This window comes from Hippocampus comes, unplaced genomic scaffold, assembly GCF_001891065.2.
Source record: "Hippocampus comes isolate QL1 unplaced genomic scaffold, H_comes_QL1_v1.1 scaffold122, whole genome shotgun sequence".
Lineage (NCBI taxonomy): Eukaryota > Metazoa > Chordata > Actinopteri > Syngnathiformes > Syngnathidae > Hippocampus > Hippocampus comes.
The window spans coordinates 3,346,473-3,369,090 of NW_017842059.1; the positions used below are offsets into that span (position 1 = coordinate 3,346,473).

The following is a 22,618-nucleotide window of genomic DNA, read 5'->3' on the forward strand; positions in this document are numbered from 1 at the left end:
TCAATGGGTCCGGAATCCTTCGGCCCGTATCATTACTGGACCCCCCTCCTTCCATCACATCACCCCCATCCTCCAACAGCTGCACTGGCTCCCTGTCAAACTGAGGATCAACTTCAAAATACTCCTCTTCATATACAAAGCCATCCATAACCTTGCCCCCCCATCTGTCGGACCTTCTTCAAATTTCCGTTCCCTCTCGTTCCCTTAGGTCCTCAGCCTCCCTCCACCTCTGTGTACCCCCTGCCCGTCTCAGCACGATGGGGTGCAGAGCTTTCAGCCGCTCTGCCCCCAAACTCTAGAACTCACTCCCACCTGACATCCGGAATATTGACTCTCTTCCTATATTCAAAACTCATCTCAAAACCCACCTATTTAAAATTGCATATACAGTTTAAACTCATCGCTTTTATTATTTATAATTTTATCTGTGGTTTTATTGCTCTTTTGATTGTAAAGTGTCCTTGGGTATTTTGAAAGGCGCTTATAAATAAAATGTATTATTATTATTATTATTATTAATTGACGAAGATGAAAACAAAGGACATTTTCGTTATAATAATAATAGTTAATTTTAGTTACTTTCATTAATTTAAAATGTAGTTTTAGTTTTTTTTTAAGCATTTTTCACACAAGTCGGTAGTGCGTTTCAAAAGAGAACATTGGTGCCCCGTGGTGCTTCATCGCGTGGTGGGAGCCATCAGGACACCACTAACTTACCTGTAGTAAGGACCAGACATTATTAGAAGTACCAAGAACTAAACTGAGGCTCAGAGGGGATTGAGCCTTTTCTGTTGCTGGTCCCTCTCTCTGGAACGACCTCCCACTGAACATTCGGCAAGCCTCCTCGCTGCCCATCTTCAAAACCGCCTCAAAACTCATTTGTATTCTTTGGCATTTGACTCAGCATGACTTAGATTTGTTCTTGGTTTTTGCTGTTCGGTGCTTTCTACCGTCTTTGTTACCGATTTGCTTTACTGTTAGTTGTATATGTTAATTGCTCCATGTACAGCACTTTGTATGCAGCGATGGCTGTTTGAAAGTGCTCTATAAATACAGTTGAGTTGAGAATTATTGTTATCATGAATGACTGTCCTTTCAATACACTGCATCTTGGGTAAAGGATGTGTCTGACAATTTTTCAAAAGCTTATCCTGGATTATTCGTGTCTGCGCATGGTCTGAGGAGGTCTATCAAACACTGACTATACTGTCAAAGTGTCACTGCAAACTCTAATCTTCAGAGTGTTGCATAAATGCAAGTCATGTTACAGGCTTAGTTCACATGTGCACTAACTGCTTGTTTGTCTCTCCATGGGATCCCTTGCGCTCTGCCGACCTATTGTTTTTCAAAGTTTCTGCAGCTGTGTGTGTGCGTGTGTGAGACAGAGAGAGAAAGAGCGCGAGAGAGAGAGAGAGAGAGAGAGAGAGAGAGAGAGAGTGATGTAACAGTAGGGCATACAGTGTGAAAAAAAATTACAGCGATAAGAAATATGACTGACTTGCAATCAATCTTTCGCCCAGTCAGCTGGGATAAGCTCAAGCTTCCCCGTGACCCTGAGCAGGATAAATAGTCGAAAATTTATTTTGAGCAATTGTTCAAATGTAACAATCAATCCGTTTAGCGATATTCACTTTCGGGAACAGTATTTGCCAGGTAAAAACAGACTCAATGTGCCATAAAAATAATTTCCTACAATGTTGTCATGAGAAGCATAATGCATTTAATGGGCTAACCTACGTGAGTGATTGATTACTTGATGTGTCCCAATAATTGTGGCCACATGTCGTCTGTGTGCAGGATGCGAGGGCCAATCCCAACTGTTGTTGCAGCTGGAAGCAAACATTTCTTCTTTTACTAAAAGTGCACATGGTTCTCCACACACCATATATAGCGTATTGGCCCGAATATAAGACGGTGTTTTTTGCATTGAAATAAGACTGAAAAAATGGGGGTCATCTTATATTCGGGGTCTAGACGTTATACCCATTCACGACGCTAGATGGCGCCAGATATCATTGAAGCGAATGCTGAACTTGACTCCCCAGGCCAAAGCGAACCCCTGTCAAGAAGAATAAAAATAAAAATAGCGGTAGCACGAAGGAGAAAAATAAAAAATAGCGGTAAGAAAGAAAATAGATGAAAATAATAGAAGAGATAATAGAAAATGGAGAAACATAGTGACAATCTGGAGAAAAGTGGGTCGAAGATCGGTCAGGTTCACCGGCAGCTGAGGAGAAGTTACGATGTAATTTACATTTCAAAAACCAGAAGCCATTCATTTACAAATGTGATTGCACTTTAGTTTACATATTTAAATGTTCAGATATTAAGATTTGAATGAGGCAAAATAACATGCTTTTTCTCTCAAATATATTGTTATAATCATTTGTTTCAGATGTACTGTAATTCTTTTCTGTATAAAAAATAATTTGGTGTTCAAAAAGTCTTTTTTTCAAACTTGAGTCTTTAAAAAGAGGGGGTCGTCTTATAATCAGGGCCATCTTATATTCGGGCCAATACGGTAACTACAGACTCATTCCAATTACTTTTACATTTTTTTAATTCTTGAATTTCTGTGTTGAGGATCAATAAATGACCATCTTGCAACTCTCCCATGGCAGTGGGGCAATAGGGAGTACAGATTCATGTTTGGGCCCTTCAGTGCGTATGGATAAAACATCTGTGTTCCGTGCGATCGTCAGTTTATCCATCCTTGGTCTCCATACAGCCACCCTGCCTCAGTGTAACTGTGGAAGTGGCCGCATTTTGCACAATCAGCTATTTACTACTTGTTCAGATTTTGATATGGACTCAAATGAGTGCTCCAGCTATGTTTTGTTTGCTGACTTTGCAAAGGAGCTTCATTTTTTGGGGTGCAGTGAAAACAAGTTTGTATTTCCACCGCGAGCAAAAAACTTGTACGCGGATACGTCTCCCTCTCTTGTTTACACACATCTGACACTGTTATCAAAGCACTACATGACATTTAGCCAACCCATTTTGACCTGCACGCAATTGCACAAATATGTATACATTTGTCACTCAGCGTTCCAATACGTGACGGTTCATACGATATGAGTGTCTTAGCAACGAAATGAATGCAGGAGGTGTGCACATCGAAAAAGAAAAGAAGTAGTATGAGACTCACAATACAATACATCCATATTTTACGTGCGCTTTCACAACAGCTGCAGCTGTAACAAAGCGCTTTACAAAACAGTTAACATCAAATAAAAAATAAAATGAAATAAACACAACACATAACTTGAAGGTCAGTTCTGCAGAACACAATGTCCGCCCAACACATCAACCTGCACTTTGCTTGCACAGAGCTGCTGATGTTTGCACATTTTGGTGCTTAAAAAAAAGTCTCTCGTGACCAGCTCATCATAGATTATTTGACCCACACCTTGCGAGGAAAGGTGAAACAATGGCAATATATTGCTATGATGAGGTCATGACTTATTAGGAAGAAAAAAATTAATAAATCAGGACACTTTCATGCCTTGCCTCTATTCTCTTACCGCTCTTGACGTTTTCTGTCATTCAAACACGCTCACGTCAATATCACCCCATCTCTCTCTGCCTCCCCATTACTTCATAGTTTCCAATGCCTCTTTCAGGCTTTGGCTTTCCTGACCAAAATGCAGTACGGTGAGCACACCATACCTCCACCCATTTACACAAGACACACAAACAAAAAATCTCAGAAACACACCAAGTATGTACCGTACCTTCCTGGTTCCTACATGTTGTCATACTTTCCAAATCCTGTGCAGCACACAAAGTAGCTTGAGACACGTTCGAAGACCCAGAGAGGTAGAGACCTTCATTCTTAAGTTTAGGACTCTGCAGTACACTTGGCATCTTAGAGTGGAAACTTTTTTGTTTTTTGTTTTGTTATTTTGGGGGGGAGGGGTGGTCTAGACTGTTGACAGTTATTTAATGGCTCAGATCACACAAATATTTGCAGGATATTGCATGGTCACCCTATACAACTGTCGTGCATGCCTCCCTCCCATCACACATCCGTGATCCTTATTGATGACCAGCTGTTCGCTAAAGACTAGTGAATAAGAATCACGGTCATCTTAAATCATTTTTTGTTAATTGAATGAGCTCTGGCATGTCTGGGAATTTACTTTTGGTCCGTGCCTTTTACCATTTCTAATATCAAAAGGTGGCAGGGTTTCAGCTTTATTTTTCCCAGTTTTTTGATGAGCATGTCTAGATTTTATCTTATTATTTACCCTGTAACAGTTCCCTGTCTGTGACGTGCTATCGCCAATGTTAGCCATGTCTGACCCTCGACTTTAACTTGCATAGCGTTTTTCTACCTCAGGTACTCAATGCTCTTGACACGGTTACCTCATTCACCTACTGATGACGCAACATCACCGGGGGTTCAATATCTTGCTCAAGGACACTTTGACAGAGTCGCAATGGCTGGCGATCGAACCAACAACTTCTGGGTTTGGGAAATGTCCGGCGACCGAACTGCCAACCTCTGGGTTGGGAAATGAGCGCTCTAACACTGAGCCATGCCGCCCAAAGATTAAGTATTACAGTATATGCTAAAAAGACAGATATGCTTCAATGCTATGCCGTCTACGAATGGCATAGCATTGAAAAATTCCACTCTTTCCGCCATCTTTGCCATCAAAACTCTCGAGCAATCGTCACAACAAATTCAAATAAATGTGGACGGTATAGGAGTGGCATTTCTATCATGCCGACCAAGTGACTGTGGGTTCTGATCAGGAATTCAGGAATGCAGGATTCCATTTCAGCTTTTTCCTCTCGGCAAGCATTTTTTTTGAAAATCCATGCAGCTACCCGGAGATGATTTTGACGACTCCTTTGCACAGTGACAGCACAGAGTTTCCACTATATTGTGTGAAATACCCACTGATTCTCCAATTTCACGCACCCAGTTTCACAACCCCTGGTCTACACTTATTGACAGTGTAACCAAGATCACCATGGCAACATCCGAGGCTGAGATGGGTTTATTTCCAATACAGACGTAAGGACAGTTTGGTGTAAAGACACACAGAGGTGCTGCAGGGATGTTTGGATGTGGATGACTGGCTTCTTTGTTAAAGTTGTACATTTGTTGCAAAGAAATACTTCATTTCTTATTATTATTATGATCGTTATTACTATGATTTTTTTAGTGTTTTATGTTTTATTTTTAGTTATGTACAGCACCTTGTTTCTCCTGTGGTTATTTGTGTGTCAAAAATGCAGTTGAGTAGACTGTGGAAAGCAGTCATACAGGTGGTGCAGGCGAGCCGCTCAAGGAGCAATTTGTGGGCCAATACTGGTGACAACGTGCCAAGCACAGAATATTCTCCATCTTACAGCAAAAAAAAAAAATGACTTCACCACATAACCTGCAATGAAGTAAGTCCTTATTTGGCTGCATTATGTCAGCTCCAAGTTTGACATTCAATGTACTGTTGACATAAAAGCCTCCAATAGGTACAATACCGTGATAAAATATTTATGTCCTCCGTGATTTATTTTTTGCATAAACAGTATTTATTCCGCTTACATTTTTTAGATTTTCAAAAAGACCTTGCAGGCAACTTCAAGTTGCCTGACAGGTATTACGCAAGTTATTTCTTGATTCCACAAATCTAGCAGTAATCAGGCCTGGGTGTGGCCAATGAAATTGAACTTCTCACTCCCAAAACTCTGGTTATTCACAGTTAATCACGACAGACTTGGCTTTTGTTTAACTTAATAGATGAATTCACATGTAGTGTGCATTCATTTTTGTGAGGTAATAAAATTGATGATCAGAAACATTGAAGCGTGACAAATTAATATCACAAAAAATCTGGACTAAGGAAAGGGGGAAAATCCTTCTCTGGCTGCAAACATTAAAAACGTGCACATGTGTGGGGACTTGGCACTTTCTTGTTTTAGTCTTGAACAGATCTTCACCCATGGTTTGAATTTCCAATGATTCAATAAGAGGCATTAAGAATTGAGAAAGTATTAACTTACCCTTCCCCAACGGTACTCCATGGAAATTCAGCTTGGAATTTTTCATATGCCAGCTAGTTGACAAGCCATTCCAAAGCCAGCTTGCCGTTTTCCAGGCAGAGGCAAAACTGGGTTAGGAGCGAGTTGTGGAAGCAGATAGCATCAAGACTAGCAGACATAAACTAACTATTGAGATCAAGTCACACGGCCAACAGGAAGTAATGACAACTGTGTCAGGAATCTCTCAGTGCATTGTACGATCCTGACATATTGCATGGAGATCCATCCTCTGCTTGAAAAGCAGAGAGGTCTTGGGAAAACTGATCCTTGCAGAAGCATGAGAGTTGCAGCTGAGAAGGAATGTCAGCATAAATGAACAGGAGACGACGCTTAAAGTCACAGGGGCTCTCGCCGCATTGACACCTCAGCACACTTTTTTTTTTCAATAACAGGCTCGCTTCCACTCTCAGTGCGAAAGAATGTTGCCTGGCCACACAACGCCACCAATGCGATTGCCTCGCCCTGCGGGCTGCGCGACACAAACGCTCGGTGATGAAAAGATGCGTTCTCATCACGAGAACAAATGCAAACACAACAGCAACATGGTCAACGCAGTTGCAGTTACAGAGAGGAAGAACGAGATGGACTGCAGACTACTCAAGATGAAGAGATGTTGCTGTGAGGAACGCTGCATCACCAGAGGATAAACAACATGTCTTTTTAACCTCTCTCTCCCTCTCACCTGACATCCACGTTCAAGAGCATGCGGCCGAGGGGCGGTACACATAATTACTGTACAACACAACTGAACGTGAGCCTCGCTAATAAAGACACTTCCACTTCCTTTCGCCACACAATGAACTTCATTTATTAAGTCTGACCAACATCTATTTGCATATACAACTTACCTTCAGCAGTTTGAAAAGCCAATTCCATACATGGATATCCATGTCACAAAAATTCACAAACTGCCCCCTTTGAAAGCCCGGATCACCTCTTTTGCTCAACAGAAACCTTACCAAAGGTCTGTACTTCATTGTGCCTGCTCTGGAGCGAAGCTCTGGGCTCCACCGATCTAGCAGTCCAGCTGTAAGTTTCAGCAAGGCGTCACGGCCGCTCTTCGGCGCAGTTTGTTTTTAGAAGTGCTCCCCTTCGTCCTGAGAACCAGCTGCCATAGCTTCTCCTCTTACTGCTTCAGATACACACCGCTCACGCTCCGTCTCGCTTATTCACCCATTTTCCTTTCCCTCCCTCCCCCCAGAGGAAATCGTCACTGTGTTGGGTGACATATAACGCCACTCCACTCCCTTTCCCTCAGTTTGCTGAATCGTCCCCCACCCCAGTCAACCTCACCTCTCTCCCTCAACTTGGCCATCATACGCCAAGATGGAAAATTTTCCATCTGTCCCTTAAACTACTACTCTCTTATTTCTCTTTCATCTAGTAAGAAGACATAAGTACAGCCAAGATTATTAGCCCAATATCATTAAAGGGAGTGTCATTTGTCTAGACACACGCACACACACACACACACGCACACGCACACGCACACACACACACACACACACACACACATCAAAGGCCTCAGTGTTCAATGCATCTGCTTGTTAACACTAACAACAACTGACATTTTACAGCCAATGAGCATGTGCTTTTCAGAACATGGAGGAAAAACAAGGCTCCACTAGAGTAATTTGAACAACACGCACACACACACACACACACACACACACACACACACACACACACACACACACGGTGGAGGGGGCGTTTGATGGTGACGTGCCACCTACTTTGTACATGGCGCCTCGCACAAATTGACAGGTGTCATTCAATAATGAAGTGCTGCCGACATGAGGGAAAATGCAATTCATTCTGTCTTTGTGGGAGGTAGTGTACATTTCCCAGTTTGTAACGTCACACTTTTTTTTTTTTTTTTTAGACTCAGGTCTCTGCTAAACATGCAGCTTACGAGCTCTGCCCCATAATGTCTGGTAACAAGATCAGTACTTGCAATGGCCCAGCAGTATGCAGGGCAGGATAACAGTAACACTTGTTGCATGACACAAAAATAGGGAGTCAATTGTGCTGTGATTCTTGGGGTAACATTGCATGTTATTAAAACTGCCAGGAACCACTTTAAATTATGTGTGTGTGTGTGTGTGGGGGGGGGGGGGTAGTCTTCTTTAAACGTGAGCTATTGAAACAAAAACCACACATCCATTATACTGTATTGAGTATGTTATCAGGGCTCCGGACTAATTTTTGGTTAACTAGGAGCACAATAACCCCTAACTTAAAATTCTAGCTGTGCAAGCAGAATATTCGAGGCTTGACTTGCTAAGTGAATATTTACATTTCCTCTTCTACATTCACTGTATTAGTGATAATACGTAGCAACTCCTGCCTAAACAAAATGTCATGCCTTTTTTTCACCATGATTGTTTGCGCACACGATTTGGACTCATGAATCAGGATTTATCTGGTCTGGCATAGTAGGTTTATTGGGGAGAAAATAAGAACTCTTTGCCATTTTTCATCATTTACAAGAGTGGTGTGAAACCTGTAGATTTGCATCATATCCCCAGGAACTGCCTATTTTAACCATTTAGCCATTCAAAGTAGGACTAGGTGATAAGAACTTTGAAATAAAATCCCGATTTGCCCCCAGCCGTAAAATCCAATTTCTGAGTTTAAGTGCTATTTTGTCGAGTGGCAACAAAAAAAGACAGATGTTATAGGCCTCGTTAGGATGGGGATCAAAGAGAATAGGTCTGTATTCAACCAATACAGTTCCGGTTCATGTTGCATATGTGTCAGTAGCGCAATAAGTCTCAGCTTTCTTTAGTTTAGATTCCTTATGTGGTCGGAAAAATGCAGAGATGTTGAGCTTGGTGGAACGAACTACAGGTAAAATGGAACTCCAACAAAAAAGGACATCCACAAAAGCAGAAGTCATGCTGCTTCAGGCAAATGGTCCAAAGTGAAGAGTACTGCAGGTGGAATATTCACATTTAATCAAAGAGCAGAAACAAATAGTGTTCAAATGAACTACACTTTGCTTTCCACACTGCCCTCTTGTGGTCGACTGACTGAGTGAAGCTGAAGGAGGAGGTAAAGGTTTTTGCTGATGCAGAAATTGACATGCTTGACATGTCAATGTTTCTGTGACCAGAAGAAGCCAGGAAAAACATATTTTGAACCCGGCTTGATTACCTCCGAGTGAGCGATTGAACTCTGCACATCTCTCTCTCTCTCTCTCGGGCTTTCCATCTTTCTGTCCCCCACTCCCAGTTATAATCAGAGCCTCCGTAGCAGGAATCCGAGTAATGTTTTCCAGATTCACGCTTGCTCTCACCACAGTCGTACACACAGTGGACAGACAGCAGGGAAGGGGCAAAGATACAAGATGAGATATGTGATTCCCAGCTGTACAACACACATCTTGTTAACCCAAAACATTCGCATTTGCTACCGCCTCTGGTTAGCATCAATTTTCGGCACGTGAACAGAAAGCAAAGTGTATGTCTGTGCGTGTGCGTGTTCTACAGGCTAAAGTCGAGATTACATATTTGTTCTGAGTTGGAAGGAGGAGGAGTGTGACCACCGATATCTTGCTCAGCTGTCACACTGTTTAACCCTTGCTTTTCCCCTTTCTGGAATTCACTCGTGTCTTGTGCACTGCAAATGTCACAATGGGGTCATTAGTTTCTGAGTGACAAGAGGAGTTTACAAAAAGTAAGAGCGAAAGTAGCGGAGACAAGTCATCTCCCTTTATATACAACAGATTAAAAATATTTCTCCAAGTCAAAGAAGCCAGCCTTGAAGACAAAATAATACAGCAGTAGTTGAGTGAAATTATACTAATAGCCTTAAATCAGGCTATGGATAGGCATAATAAGATTAGTGATATCTATGCACCTGAATTTACTCTGACCAGAGGCAATTGCTCTAAGACTGCAAGGGAAGCTGAGCTTCCCCTAAAATGTCAAAAAGTAAGTGATCAAATATATGTGTGTACGTACAATTGTGTGGACATGTCATTGACTAAATATGCGCTACAACACGCTCAACTTTTGTTCCGAATCAGCATTTTATTACTGGTTACGACGCGACTCTCTCTTCTCATTCATTCCCGTAGCTTTACCGCTGGGCGTCGAGAGAGTTCAGTGTAGGTTGTCCCAATGCATTGAAACGAGACGAGTCATTGGATAAATGCTAGTTTTGTCCCGCCCATCGGACGCTCAGTGTCTCTGGGAGTCTATGGACAGTGGGCGTTTATGGGCTGGCCCGGACGCTCAGCTTTTCTGCATGATGATTGGATGATCTGTCTGAGGCTGAATATTTTTGATTGACAGCGAAATGAGCCAATCATCGATCTTATGGTGAAGGTATCCTTTTCATTTTCTTGAAAAGGAACGGAGAGTAGAATTCACGTATAAATAAACTGACACATTTTATGATGTAGGGTGTAGGCCAAAATTGAGCTTCCCCTCCTTGACAGACCAGCATCCGCCACTGACTCTGACATAAGTTTACACTGAACTATATTCATAGAGCATGACATTAATTCGTTGTAGTGATATCTGGACAAGATTGCTCATCGACAGCCCACGTGGAGATGATGTATTGTAAAATAAATCCTGACTGTAGATGATGATTCAAGTCGATCATGTTTCTCCTCCCATATGTGCTTGGCTTGATCTCTTTAACAGCTTTGAAGCAATAAATGATTGACTTTGAGAGGCGTGATATACTGAGAGCCACCGTGGAAACAATACGAATATTGTTTTATTATATCGATTTCATCATTTTTATAGCTTTTAACAAGAGAGCCAAACCAGGTTTAACCTTATGGTCAAGAGAACAAATACTGCTTGTAAAACCATAACTTCGGGATAAGGTCAACACACATACGCCCAACATGTTAGAGAGTGTAAGTCTGTCGAACTTGGTTCCTTGCAGTAATGGGCTTTTTGCATATCACCTGGCAGGCTGACAAAAAAGCGGCTCGGTTTTGAAAAACAGCCTTACTCTTCACACAGTTAACGGGACCCAACCTTTTAAAAGGCTCATACAAGACTAGACAAACAAGACCTTGGTAGTTCGCCACACCGAAAGTGGGTAAGCCGTTGCATCCCAGACGGACATGACGTCACGGCTTTTTGTGCAACAAGCCCTCTTTCTCACTATTTGGCACCCTCACACAACTTTACAAGAAAATAGGGAATCAAATATTACATTCAGACCGAAGGGAGGAAAAACCTAAAATCCCACGTGACCTTGACTGTGGGAAAATTTCAAGTGGGAATTCTCTCCTCCTGTGCGCGCTCTCTCTCTCTCTCTCTCTCTCTCTCTCTCTCTCTCTCTCTCTCTCTCTCTCTCAAAAATTCTTCTTTCCTGTCTCACTTCCTCTGGCAAAGTTTGTTCCCAGTAATCTTGAAAATGTAAACATTGACTTTCCGTTTGCCATTGACCATATGGTCAAGAAGGTCAGATTTGGGAATGCTTCTTAACCCTTTCGGGGACAGCGGTTACTACAGTGGGCAGTTTATCATGTTATCAGGTGCCAGTGGGGCATGAAAGGGTTAATGTAGCATCACACCACAACAAAATGCCAGACTTAGACTGGGGTGCGGAACTAACCTCCATGAAATTTCACCATCATGATCAATGAGGTGCAGTCTAGGCAACATCCATTTTCAACACTGATCAGATTTGTTTATGGGTTTGCATAGACGACAACGGTAAGGAGCCTGAAGACGCACCATTTGAGAGAAGTTGAATATGTGTGCATGTCTATTCTGTTCTTTGGTCCAGTTGGCAAACTACAGAAATTTTTTTGTGGCACCGACCATGTCACCATCTGTCCAAAAATGTGAATCTCCCACTCCCTTTATCAATTTATTTTACAGTCATTTTATTGTTCTGTTTTATTTTCACAAGTCTTGGAACTTTCTAGGCTAACCTGGGACCTCTGGTATCGTAATTTGTGCCATCTCCTGGAAATGTTTGTTGGTATGACAATGAAATTTCTTGCATCATATTAATAGACTCAAAGATGAAATTATTAAAACATTTGGGTTTTATTTCCCTCACCTATGTAAAACTGTCTCACGTGAGATATGTGAGAGAAGCCAGCAAGAGGAGACTCCGGCATTAACCCGGTGGCTGCAAATGAAACTGTACAGACTTCTAAAGTGCACCTATCAACTACTTTACATGCAACTCTGCATGTACTTCCAACAAACACACTCCAGCCAACTAAATGTGGACATTAGCCAGACAGTCACTCAGTCCATGACCATCTTCAGCTCTCAGCATTCCTCGCTCACTGTCTCCCCCACCATCTTTAATCACATACTTGTCATATTTGATCTCTTTAACAGCAAAATCCTCACATTACTTTGTTTGTTAAACATGCCCCTAGCCCTTGAAATTATATGGCATGCTTAAAGTTAAAACAAAAAGAAAAAAAAGAGCGCAATGGTAAGGACTGAAAAAGAGGAGACTAAGAAAAGGAGAAAATGCATAGAAACAAAATAATTGTCTTAGATGGCAGTGCGGTGCGGTTGTGATGTCAGAGTGAAAGAATGCAAACCATGTGGGCTACAAATAAGAGCGAGGAAAGCCAGACGAAAACGGTGAGGAAAGAATCGAGAAAGAGAATGCAAGGCAGGAAATTAGAGAATGATGGCGATAAGAGTCCGCACAAGGAGGAATTAGAAGAGCAAAAGAGGCTGAGTGTGAGTTTGTGTTCTGACATAACCACCAATTTGACAATTTAGGGCAACTCTGGCACAGAATTTACACAAGGGGGTTTCCCCAAGTCAAGCTGTTCATGTTGAATATGCCTCCCTCCCTCAAGAGGCTAAAGTGGATCACCAGTGTGTGTGTGTGTGTGTGTGCGTGTGTGTGTGTGTGTGTGTGTGTGTGTGTGTGTGTGTGTGTGTGTGTGTATGTCAGACCAGAAGTGGGATGTTTCCACACTTAAGAGAGCTAAGCAACACCAGACACAACACGAGCAGGCCTGAAATGAAGTTAAGGGGAGACTGGACGACACTTGCATGCACTCGCTTTTCCACTGGGGCAGCAGTTTGGTCATGCATGGTATTTCCTCTAATAACCCAGGAAGACATATCTTAAGGCTAAATCGAGTGTTCTGAATGGTTCAGAGATGTCTGGCTGGATTAGCGTCGGTTGGTTGTGTGTCAATCCGTAACTCTACGGCAGGTCTTTTTTGCTCTGTGTGGGCCATTCGAAATCTGAGTTTTCTTCAAAGTACAACCTTTCTGTTCATTCAAATGTTTGCTTGGCATCATCGTCATGCTGTAAGATAAAATGCGCCTGCGTGCCTGACATTTGAAGGTGTTCATCTATCCAGCGACCTTGACTAAAGCCCCAGTTATAGCCAAAGGAAAAAAAAAAACAGAATGCTTCGACCGCGTGACATGACACTGTACCTAATCAGGTCACCATGGCTCCAATCGCTTTTCACGCTCTGATTAGAACAAAACCGATTGACCAAATCGAATGAAAATGCTCCATTATAAATGCCTCAATCCATTATAAATGCCTCAATTGGAATACATACCGTATTTTTCGGCTTATAAATCGCAGTCGATGTATGTATGAAATTTTAAAATCATTTCAGATGTTATTTTCATATTAAACCGCAAGAGGGCGCTCTAGGTCTGTGTTGATAAATTAACAATGAGTCTGACGTAAGCGACGTAGAAGAGGAAGCGCCATATCTTCTACCTCCAGAGTTGGCGGAGTTGTTTAAAACTGACACCGAGGATAAAGATTTCATTGGATTTAGTGATTTGGAGTGACACTGATCGTTTGGTATACGTGTTAGCGTGTTTTTTTATGCTATAGTTATCTGAATAATTCTTAATATTTTACGTTATATAACTCTTAATATGTTAATCAGTTCGTTGTTTTTGCATCAGGTAACGTTATCATATCGTGCACTTGTTGTTCTCTATTTTATTTTAATTTTAAATTGACTATCAAGATGACATGTCTGTTCTTGGTGTTGGATTTTATCAAAGTTCCCTTAAAAAATGTGACTTATACTGCAGTGCGACTGATATGTTTTTTTTTTCTTTATTATGCATGTTATGGCTGGTGCGACTTCTACTCCGAAGTGATTTATAATCCGGAAAAATCTGAACAGAATTGCATTCGAATTCACATGGGGTGGAATATTCCTTTTGCCAATCTGACAGACCTCATCTATGGTCGATGGTACAATTGGACAAGCCAGTCTGCGTCTTCCGTCTTGTCATAAATATGTAGTGATGTCGCTTTAACGCACTTGAAAATGGCGGTTTCCAACCACAGCTGGTCTGTGACGACAGAGCTCCTTTTAAAATATACTTGTAACAAATTCTCACAAGCTGTGGCTTTAATAAAAGTGTAAAAACTACAGCGCTAAATAGACAATCGAACGCCACCCTGATAAAACATGCAACGTTTAAATTGATCGGCGCTTGTCACACAGTTGTTCTGATTAATGTATTGGCGCATATACACAGCAGATCAGAATAGATCATGTTACATGCAAACAGTTGACCAGAGATCTTCAATTGTTAAAACAAAAAAATCTGCATGCAAATCCAGCTAATGTGTCTTGAATCTGTTTGCTGATGAGGAGTGGGCCAAAGTACTGATCAAGTCTCTAGAGACTGAAAGTTACAGAATCTTCTGATTGAAGGGAGTGGCTGAAATGGTTGTGCAACAAAATACTGAGTTTAGGGTCCAGGGACATTTCCTGGATTTTTTTTTTTTTTAATTCAGTTAGGCCACAAAAATAAATCACTGACTATTTTTGTAAGAGTTTAGTGTCACTTTCAATTTAATGTGAGGTTTTCATCCTTTAACAAAACCAACAATAATGTCTGTATGTGAGCGTAGCGGCTAAAAGTTTGATAACTTTAATGCATTTGAATGCAAAGTTTTGTTACAAAGTCATTTCGTTTCTCACAAACACTTTGGCCCTCAAAATAAAAGACCTAGCCCGACCTCTGGCCTGTGCTTTGGGTTAAGACGTGGCTGAGGCCGAGAATAGGTTAGTTGTAAACAAACGCTATGTTTTTCCATGATAAAAAATATTGGACATTTTATCCCCCACCCCGCCAAGTAGAGAGGCACAGAGAGGGGAAAAATAGACACACACGCACGCGCACGCGCACACACACACACACACACACACACACACACACACACACACACACACACACACACACACACACACACACACACACAAACAGGCTTAACCAGTCAATGGGCAGGTAGCAACTTGTTCAGAATGATCTCAAAACATGGAACAGTAGAACATTCAACCTGTCTATACCCGATAAAAAGTATTCCTCTACCCATGCAACCAAGTCTTTCCCCTGCCCTCATCTTCATCTTTTTCCAGCTATCCTGTTCCTTTGCTTTGTCCGTCTTCATCCCGTGCCTATTATTCTGCCCCACCCTCAGCTCCCTCTTACATGTTGTTTCCTCAATGTTTTTGAAAAGTACTACATTCTATCATCCCCCAAAGAACCCCAAAAAACAGTCAATAGAAACAGCAGCAGACTATTTTGTTTGGCAAAGGCATTGAAAAGTTTTATAAGCGCAGTACAAATATAATCCGTTATACTGCTCATCCTACAAATGTATGTTCCTTATATCGAGCCCCCCCCCCCCACAAAAAAAAGGTATAAAAACGTATTGGCAAGGGCATAATTGAGTAACAGTCTAACAAAAACAAACTTCAGAACCTTTTTTTATACTTAGAAGTACAAATGCAGTTTCATTATGCTGTGAAGGGATGTCAAGCATTAGTTAGGTGTTTGTATTTCAAATAGACCTTGTGTCACACTCACACCTGTCATCGTTGGAGCGGGTGGGCCTGTGGGAGTCTGTTTGACGTAGAGCTTTGAAGATTTAGGTTTGGTAGGGAGGTATGAAATTCAAGGCGTTGCTGAAAAGTGAAGACCATCATTACTTATTTGGGGGACAAACAGCAACCTTCCAGTTCCACCATGGAGAAATTAATCCTCCCACCCCAAGCATCAATCGAAGACATTTGTATTGTTATCAAAAGATTTGTTCCACTTGTGACCAATAAAGATTGCACAAATGGGAATATTAACCTACTATGTTTATTTCACAGTATGTGCAGTAATCTGGTTCTGACAAGCATTTAAACTGTCGGAAGGAATGGCTGACTGCTACATGTACTAATCACACCCTAGATCAGTGATTCTCAGCCGGCGGATTTCAGGCAAGAAGTTAAAAATGAATGCTAAAAAGATTGAATCCACATCTAAAGCCACAGGGAGGCAAAGATCTTTGCGGCAAAGAGTATTGACTTTGGAAACGCCAAAACTTCATTCGTAACCCCGGTATGTAACGTGTAACTGAAATCTTAAAATGTGAACCATCCTGGGAGAATCTGAATGCTAGTCCCGATACCAATCGATCCGCGACCCAATGCCCCACCCTAGTCGTGACTTAATGACCTTGGAAAAAGTGGGTCGCACCAGTGGGTGTCACCAGTGGAGAGGTCCAATCCGAGACCCAAACCTGCACACACTCACTTCTGACACTAATAATCAAGGAAAGACCAGCATGTAGTCGGTCCAGTTTCTCCAGGGATGCTGATTTTATTCATCAAATGTACTCGTATTCATTTCCTTTTTAGACATGTATGTTTGTTTGGGGGTTTTTTTGTTTGTTAGTAGAGTCCAACACTGCCTGGTCTTCTCAGCCTCCCTCCCGCCAAATTCAAGGCCACACCTGTTCAAATTGTTCCGACTTTATCAAAGGCCCATGAAAGGTCTCAGTTAAAGGTTAACAAAAAGGTACGCAGTGAGAAAAGAAGCTCTTAAAGTCTTCATAAGGACACTGGTTTTCTGTTTGTCACCGTAGCCAAGGCTCTGAGAACCCTTCGGGTGGGCAAGGCATGGCTGTCAGAAATGATCTAGAAAGCACAAACTATGTTTTCTGTTGTAATTTACGCCCTTTATTAAAGAAGCAACTGCTTCATAAAGAAGGTTAAACCTGTGAGCGCCCGAGTGAATAATTGACGAGCATGCTAACAAAGCATTCGGTCATCAAAAAAATTAGAGGCTTATTTCCATTGACTAATGGGAATAGCCTCTGCAAAAATAAGGCTTGTCCTTACAGCAGACTTTGGTCAGTGTGAATGAAATATTAACTATGTAAGGTGTGCAGTTGTATCAGTGTCGACAAAACGGCAATCTATTCTATGATGTAACATATGTCACCAAAAAGTGGTAACCGTGCTAACAGACACACTGCCTGAATTAATAATCACTTCAAAAAAATAAACACATTTGAAGTGGATAGCTTCATTTTTCCTGTCGGACAAAATGAGTGTTTCCACTTGGTGTCTGTAACTACTTTTACAATGACATCTGCTATGCCTCTATGTCACGGAAGATGTCAATCGCACAGCACACACTGCCTGTTGTCTGTTTGAAAGGGAAGAAATTTCATCTGCGCTGTATGTTGCACATACTGCACATTTGACAATAAAGCTGGACTTGACTTGACTGCACTACATGGTATCGAGCTCTAAAGCTACATTTGTTACAAGTGTTTACAGGGAAATGGGAGGTGTCTGCGACACGCTGTATTTTGGCACAAAATCTCCAAAACCATTCAAGGCAGGCCCCAAAAGGGCCAACCAACCAAAACAAACAAACAAATAAAGAAAGAAATAGAAAAATATGTATGACGCTGACATGGAAAAACATGCTTTGCTAAAGGAAATCTATCAAGTAGATTGGAAAGAAAACTCTGAATAGATTTATTACTCCCCGCAGGAATCCGCGATCGCGAAATTTACGGTGGATTTTAAAGCTCTCCGTGGAATTGAAAGAAGTCCACGGAAATAAAGGTGAAGTGCAGAATACAGCTTTCATCCGGGCAGCTCGATGTCGTGGTCAAACTGGCGACATTCACACCCGAGGTACGCGATGATATCCAATTTTGATTTTGATTGTTTTTTTTTTTTTGGGAGCGGGGGGGAAATACGCTCTTTTTATGATCTCGATCACATGACAAAAAGAAATGTGTCCGTAATGTCACATGCATGCGCATAAAGCACGACATTGAGCAAAACATGCAAGAGACGATGACACGCTGGAGTATTTACGGAAGTAAATTTGAGTCAACGTGTAGGGACTCATTTTTTGTCATTTTATATCAACAAAAGAGCGTTGCACAAGGTGGTGGAATTATTCTGGGGCAATAAAGCGACGCTTTTCCATCTCTTCATTTCATGGAGACCTTTCGTAAAGATGGCGCCACGTAACGGAGACGTCCAGCAAAGATGATGCCAGATAACAGAGATGGCGAGGAAAGATGACGTCACGTCATTGTCACCTGTATGAAATGAGCTGTCTGTCGAGTTGAATTAGTACACTCCATAGTGTTTCGGTTTTCCAACAAGAATTTTTACTTCATAAGTACATTAAATTGCTTTGTAAATGTCTTTTTTTTTTTTTTTTTGCCTGCAGAATATCAATCCTAATCGCGACATGGTGAATCGTACAATGAGAAATACTGTTCACGAGTTTCTTAATTCAATACATTCTAAATATGGGTGGCGTTTGACAATTTCTATTTGAGTAGGAAAGTCCTCCATTCTTTCACCCCAAATAATCACTTTATGCTGTGTTCCATCAACACGCTGAGGTTTTGGTGTCTGATTGCAGAGGGTGGTTGGGTGTGTCAACAACACCAACAGCACTGACAGCATGGCTGGGAAAGCAGGCAGAGAGTAACTGCAAGTACGAAGAGCAAAGATCACCATGTTATGACCATGTTATAAACACAGGGATAACTGTCTTCACGGATGAGCTGAACACAACACAGACTATTTGGACAGGCGGCATAAATTGTTACTTAATGCTACATTTACAGGTGAAAAGTCTATTTTTGGTTGTTATACCGTTCCTATTAGGAGATCAGTGGTGTTTTTTTATTTTTATTTTTTATTGCTTTGACCACCGACTTTCTTCCATGTGTGGGTAGTGGACCAATGTTGAAGATGAATCATAATTCAAATAAATATGGCTCTTTGGTAGGTGTCACATGAGGTGACCAAGTTGGCATCAGGGTTGAGAGGTTCAAATTTTTAAGGTAGGGCAAAATACTGCTATTGTGATGGATCACATACTTTTCTTACAATACAGTATCCATAAATCAATTTAAAATGGAGATATTAGAACTATCCCAGTGGCTATACTTTGTTTTTTGAATCAAATATTGAACTGTGAAAGAGCAATTAATCAGCTTCATATCAGATTCAAGGGTGTGCTATGCAACATGAGCTATTTTTATTTATTCATTTTTTTTAAAAGATTGAGTTGTCTCATTTACAGTTGATTATGTTAATCGTGATATTATTGTTGGCATAAGGAAAGAGTTGACCAATACGTTACTTGTAGTTACTTTATCTTTGCCCCCGCTGCGAGGTAATAAAATAGTTTTACAGTAGGTTTGGAGAAACATTCTCGAAGTTTAATTAGAGATGACATCACCCATATTTAACATCATCTTTTAACAGTCGTGGTCCCTTTAACAAACTTTCAAGACTAAGAAAGCAAAAATAGGGTGAGAACGCTAGAGCGAGAGAGCGAGAGAGAGCGAGAGAGAGCGCGAGAGAGCGAGAGAGAGCGCGAGAGCGAGAGAGAGAGAGAGAGAGAGAGAGAGAGAGAGAGAGAGAGAGAGAGACAGACACACCCTCGATTCTGTATGTACAAAAATGGCAACAGGGCTGGTATAGATCTGGACTCATTTTGAGGGTGGTTTCCAATCCCACAGCAGTCAGAGCCGCAATACTGGCTCCTAGCAGTAACTCAGAACACTTACTCCCAGCAGGGCAAGGTTCACTGTGCTACCTTTGGGATGTGGGAAAGAATTGAGTAGCTGTTCCACATGCTTAAACGTACCATGTATTCCCTCTCTGGTCTACTCCGACACACAAACACTGTCTCACCAACACAGTCTCACACACACACACACACACACACACACACACACACACACACACACACACACACACACACACACACACACACGCGCACTGTCACATGCACGCACACCCACACAACTGACTGAAGCACATTCAATCTTTTGTCTGACTTGTCTTTTTTTTTTTCACCCGTTTGAGTAGACCCTTCTCTTGCCTCCAATTGTCATATTGCTACATCATCCAAACACTTTGACCTTTTTGCCTGCTGGCTCTCACAAACTTGTCGAAGCAAGAGCAGTTCTCCATTGAGGTCATGCAATCAAACTTTCCATATGGAGTGGAAAGTAGACTTCATTGTAAATGGCATGAAAATACGTCTCATAAGCTGTAGGCAGCTGGTACATTCTGCCTTATCAGTCATAATCATGGCTTAGTCTACTTTTGATATCGGTGCTTCTGTTATCTTAGAAGGTCCAAAAGTACTCCCTAGAACTCTGTGCTTGAGTTTATACAGCCGTCGCAGATGGCGTAGTTAGCATCGGTGGTTGATTTTCAACTTACATAAAACTGCCGCCATAGAAATGGAACTCAGTCATAAACCCAGGACCCCCCCTTTGCACAACGGTACAAGACTAGCCATGCAAAACTTTTCAAAGAAATTGAAATTCACAATAATTCGACTAGGGTGGCATGGTCGTCGACTGGTTAGCGCATTGGCCCGACAGTAATTGTGCGTAATTTGATTCGACCCCGGCCTTCCTGTGTGGACTTGTACCCGCGTGGGTTTTCTCCGGGTGTTCCAGTTTCCTCTCACATTCCCAAAAATGCATGGTCGGTTGATTGAACACTCTAAATTGTCCTTCAGTGCGTTTGTGAGTGTGAATAGTTGTTTGTATATGTGTGCCCTGCGATTGGCTGGGAACCAGTTCAGGGTGTAACCCCGCCCCACTGCCTAAAGACAGCTGGGATAGCCTTTAAGCACATCTGCAAGCCTCCTGAGGAGAAACAGATCAGATCATGGATGGATGGATGGAATAATTTAGCTGCAAGCGTGATCATGGGAATGTTGTGCTGTAGGGATGCTTTAGTGCATTTGAAACTGGCAAACTTAATTTGACCTACGTCATCAGGAAAAATATATCTGTTGTTGCACCAAACTTGATTGTTCCAGCATTCTGCGCCAGACCGCAGTTTATTAGTCGTCAGAATAATCTCGGCACATGCATTGCTGTTCCTTTGGCTTTCCGTGACCTTTTTCAGACACTTATTCCAAAATAAGGAACAGCCTCAAAAATAGAGAAGGAAGAGAAGGACATACACAGGAAGTGATGTGACATATGCGCAGAAAATGGAAAATAAAACCACCTTAAACACGATCCTTGAGGTCCTTTTTTTCTTTTTTGGGGGTAGGAAGGCATGAGCCAACACCCCACCCCGTCGATTACCTTCCACAGGGAAAAATAAGTAGGGCTGGGTGACTATATGATTGAGAATCATGATGTAATGTGACCAGCTGCAAGCTGTGAGCATATTTACTCCATCAGATCAGGTGGAAATGTGCCCAAGCCTACCATACACTATTCCCACTTCCATGACAGTTTCAGTCGTGCGACTGAGGGTGCGCACTCAGTTGTTCCACGATAGGCTGATATATACATTGACACACATTCACTCACACTCACCACAGATGAAAGGCTGCAGGCAATGCACGGACCGCTTCGTTCAGGAAGTCCAAAAAGGGACATAGTTTACGAACCACTTGAATGAGGCTCTATCGCGCGTTTCAAAGGTCAGGTGAGTGGGAATTTTTGTCTTTTATTAAATGACATGTATTCTATTATTTATGAGTGGAACATGTGGGACCATAGTTATACAGATTGGCTTAATTAATTATGCTTAAAATAACTAGTGTGTGCCCCCCCCCAAAAAAAGTAAAAAATTTGGACCGATTTTATTCGTGTCACAAATCTCCATTCAACGATATGGTCTATTTTGATATAAAGGTGATTTGAAGCTTTTTGTCACATGCTACATCATGTAATTTTTGACACTCGCAGGTGTTGGACAGGTGTGATACTGATTCGGCCGCCATGTGCATGTCTGATGTTGCTCATTGTGGTCCAAGAAATGCTCAAGGAAGTTTGTGTGAATGCTCAGGCGCATGGAAAATTAGAGGGAACTTTGGTCAGTACCGCGGTAAACTGTGCTTTGGAAAAACAAGAACTATAAGACTGGTGTCAGGACTTCTAAAACTAAAGACTGTCCGTGTTTTTATGTTATGTGTTGTGTTTATTATTTTACTTTATATTAACTGTTTTGTTAAGCGCTTTGTTTACAGCTGCAAGGGTTGTGAAAGCTCAATCTAATTCAGGATGGATTGTGTGTGTGTATTGTAAAACTAAAGACTGCTAAAACTTAACTGACAATAGTGTGTTTAATTAACTCCAGCAGAAGTAATTTCCATGCAAAAGCGAACATGTCCAAAGAAACCATTGCAACACTAATGAGAGATTCGTTTGATGGTTTCCAAGACAGCTACAGAAAATGTTGCCGTCTGTTTGTAAACTTTAGAAATAATCCATCATCATTCATAAATATAACACTATGATCCTCTTAAAA

General features: G+C 41.6%; 1 protein-coding gene across 6 annotated transcripts in view; it reads right to left on the reverse strand.

Moving 5' to 3' along the window:
* LOC109510713 (unconventional myosin-Ic) overlaps positions 1-22,618 on the reverse strand; it is a 64,727-nt gene that overhangs the window by 30,200 nt on the left and 11,909 nt on the right. The window contains exon 1 of one of the 6 annotated variants that reach the window (XM_019861206.1): positions 7,014-7,244. The exons of 4 other annotated variants lie outside the window; for them this stretch is intronic. In XM_019861206.1, coding sequence (XP_019716765.1) covers positions 7,014-7,031 — 18 coding nt within the window. In that variant the 5' untranslated portion in view covers positions 7,032-7,244. Of the gene's footprint in view, positions 1-6,015; positions 6,315-7,013; positions 7,245-22,618 lie in introns of those variants that run through there. One more of the 6 variants, XM_019861205.1, reaches the window with a different exon arrangement.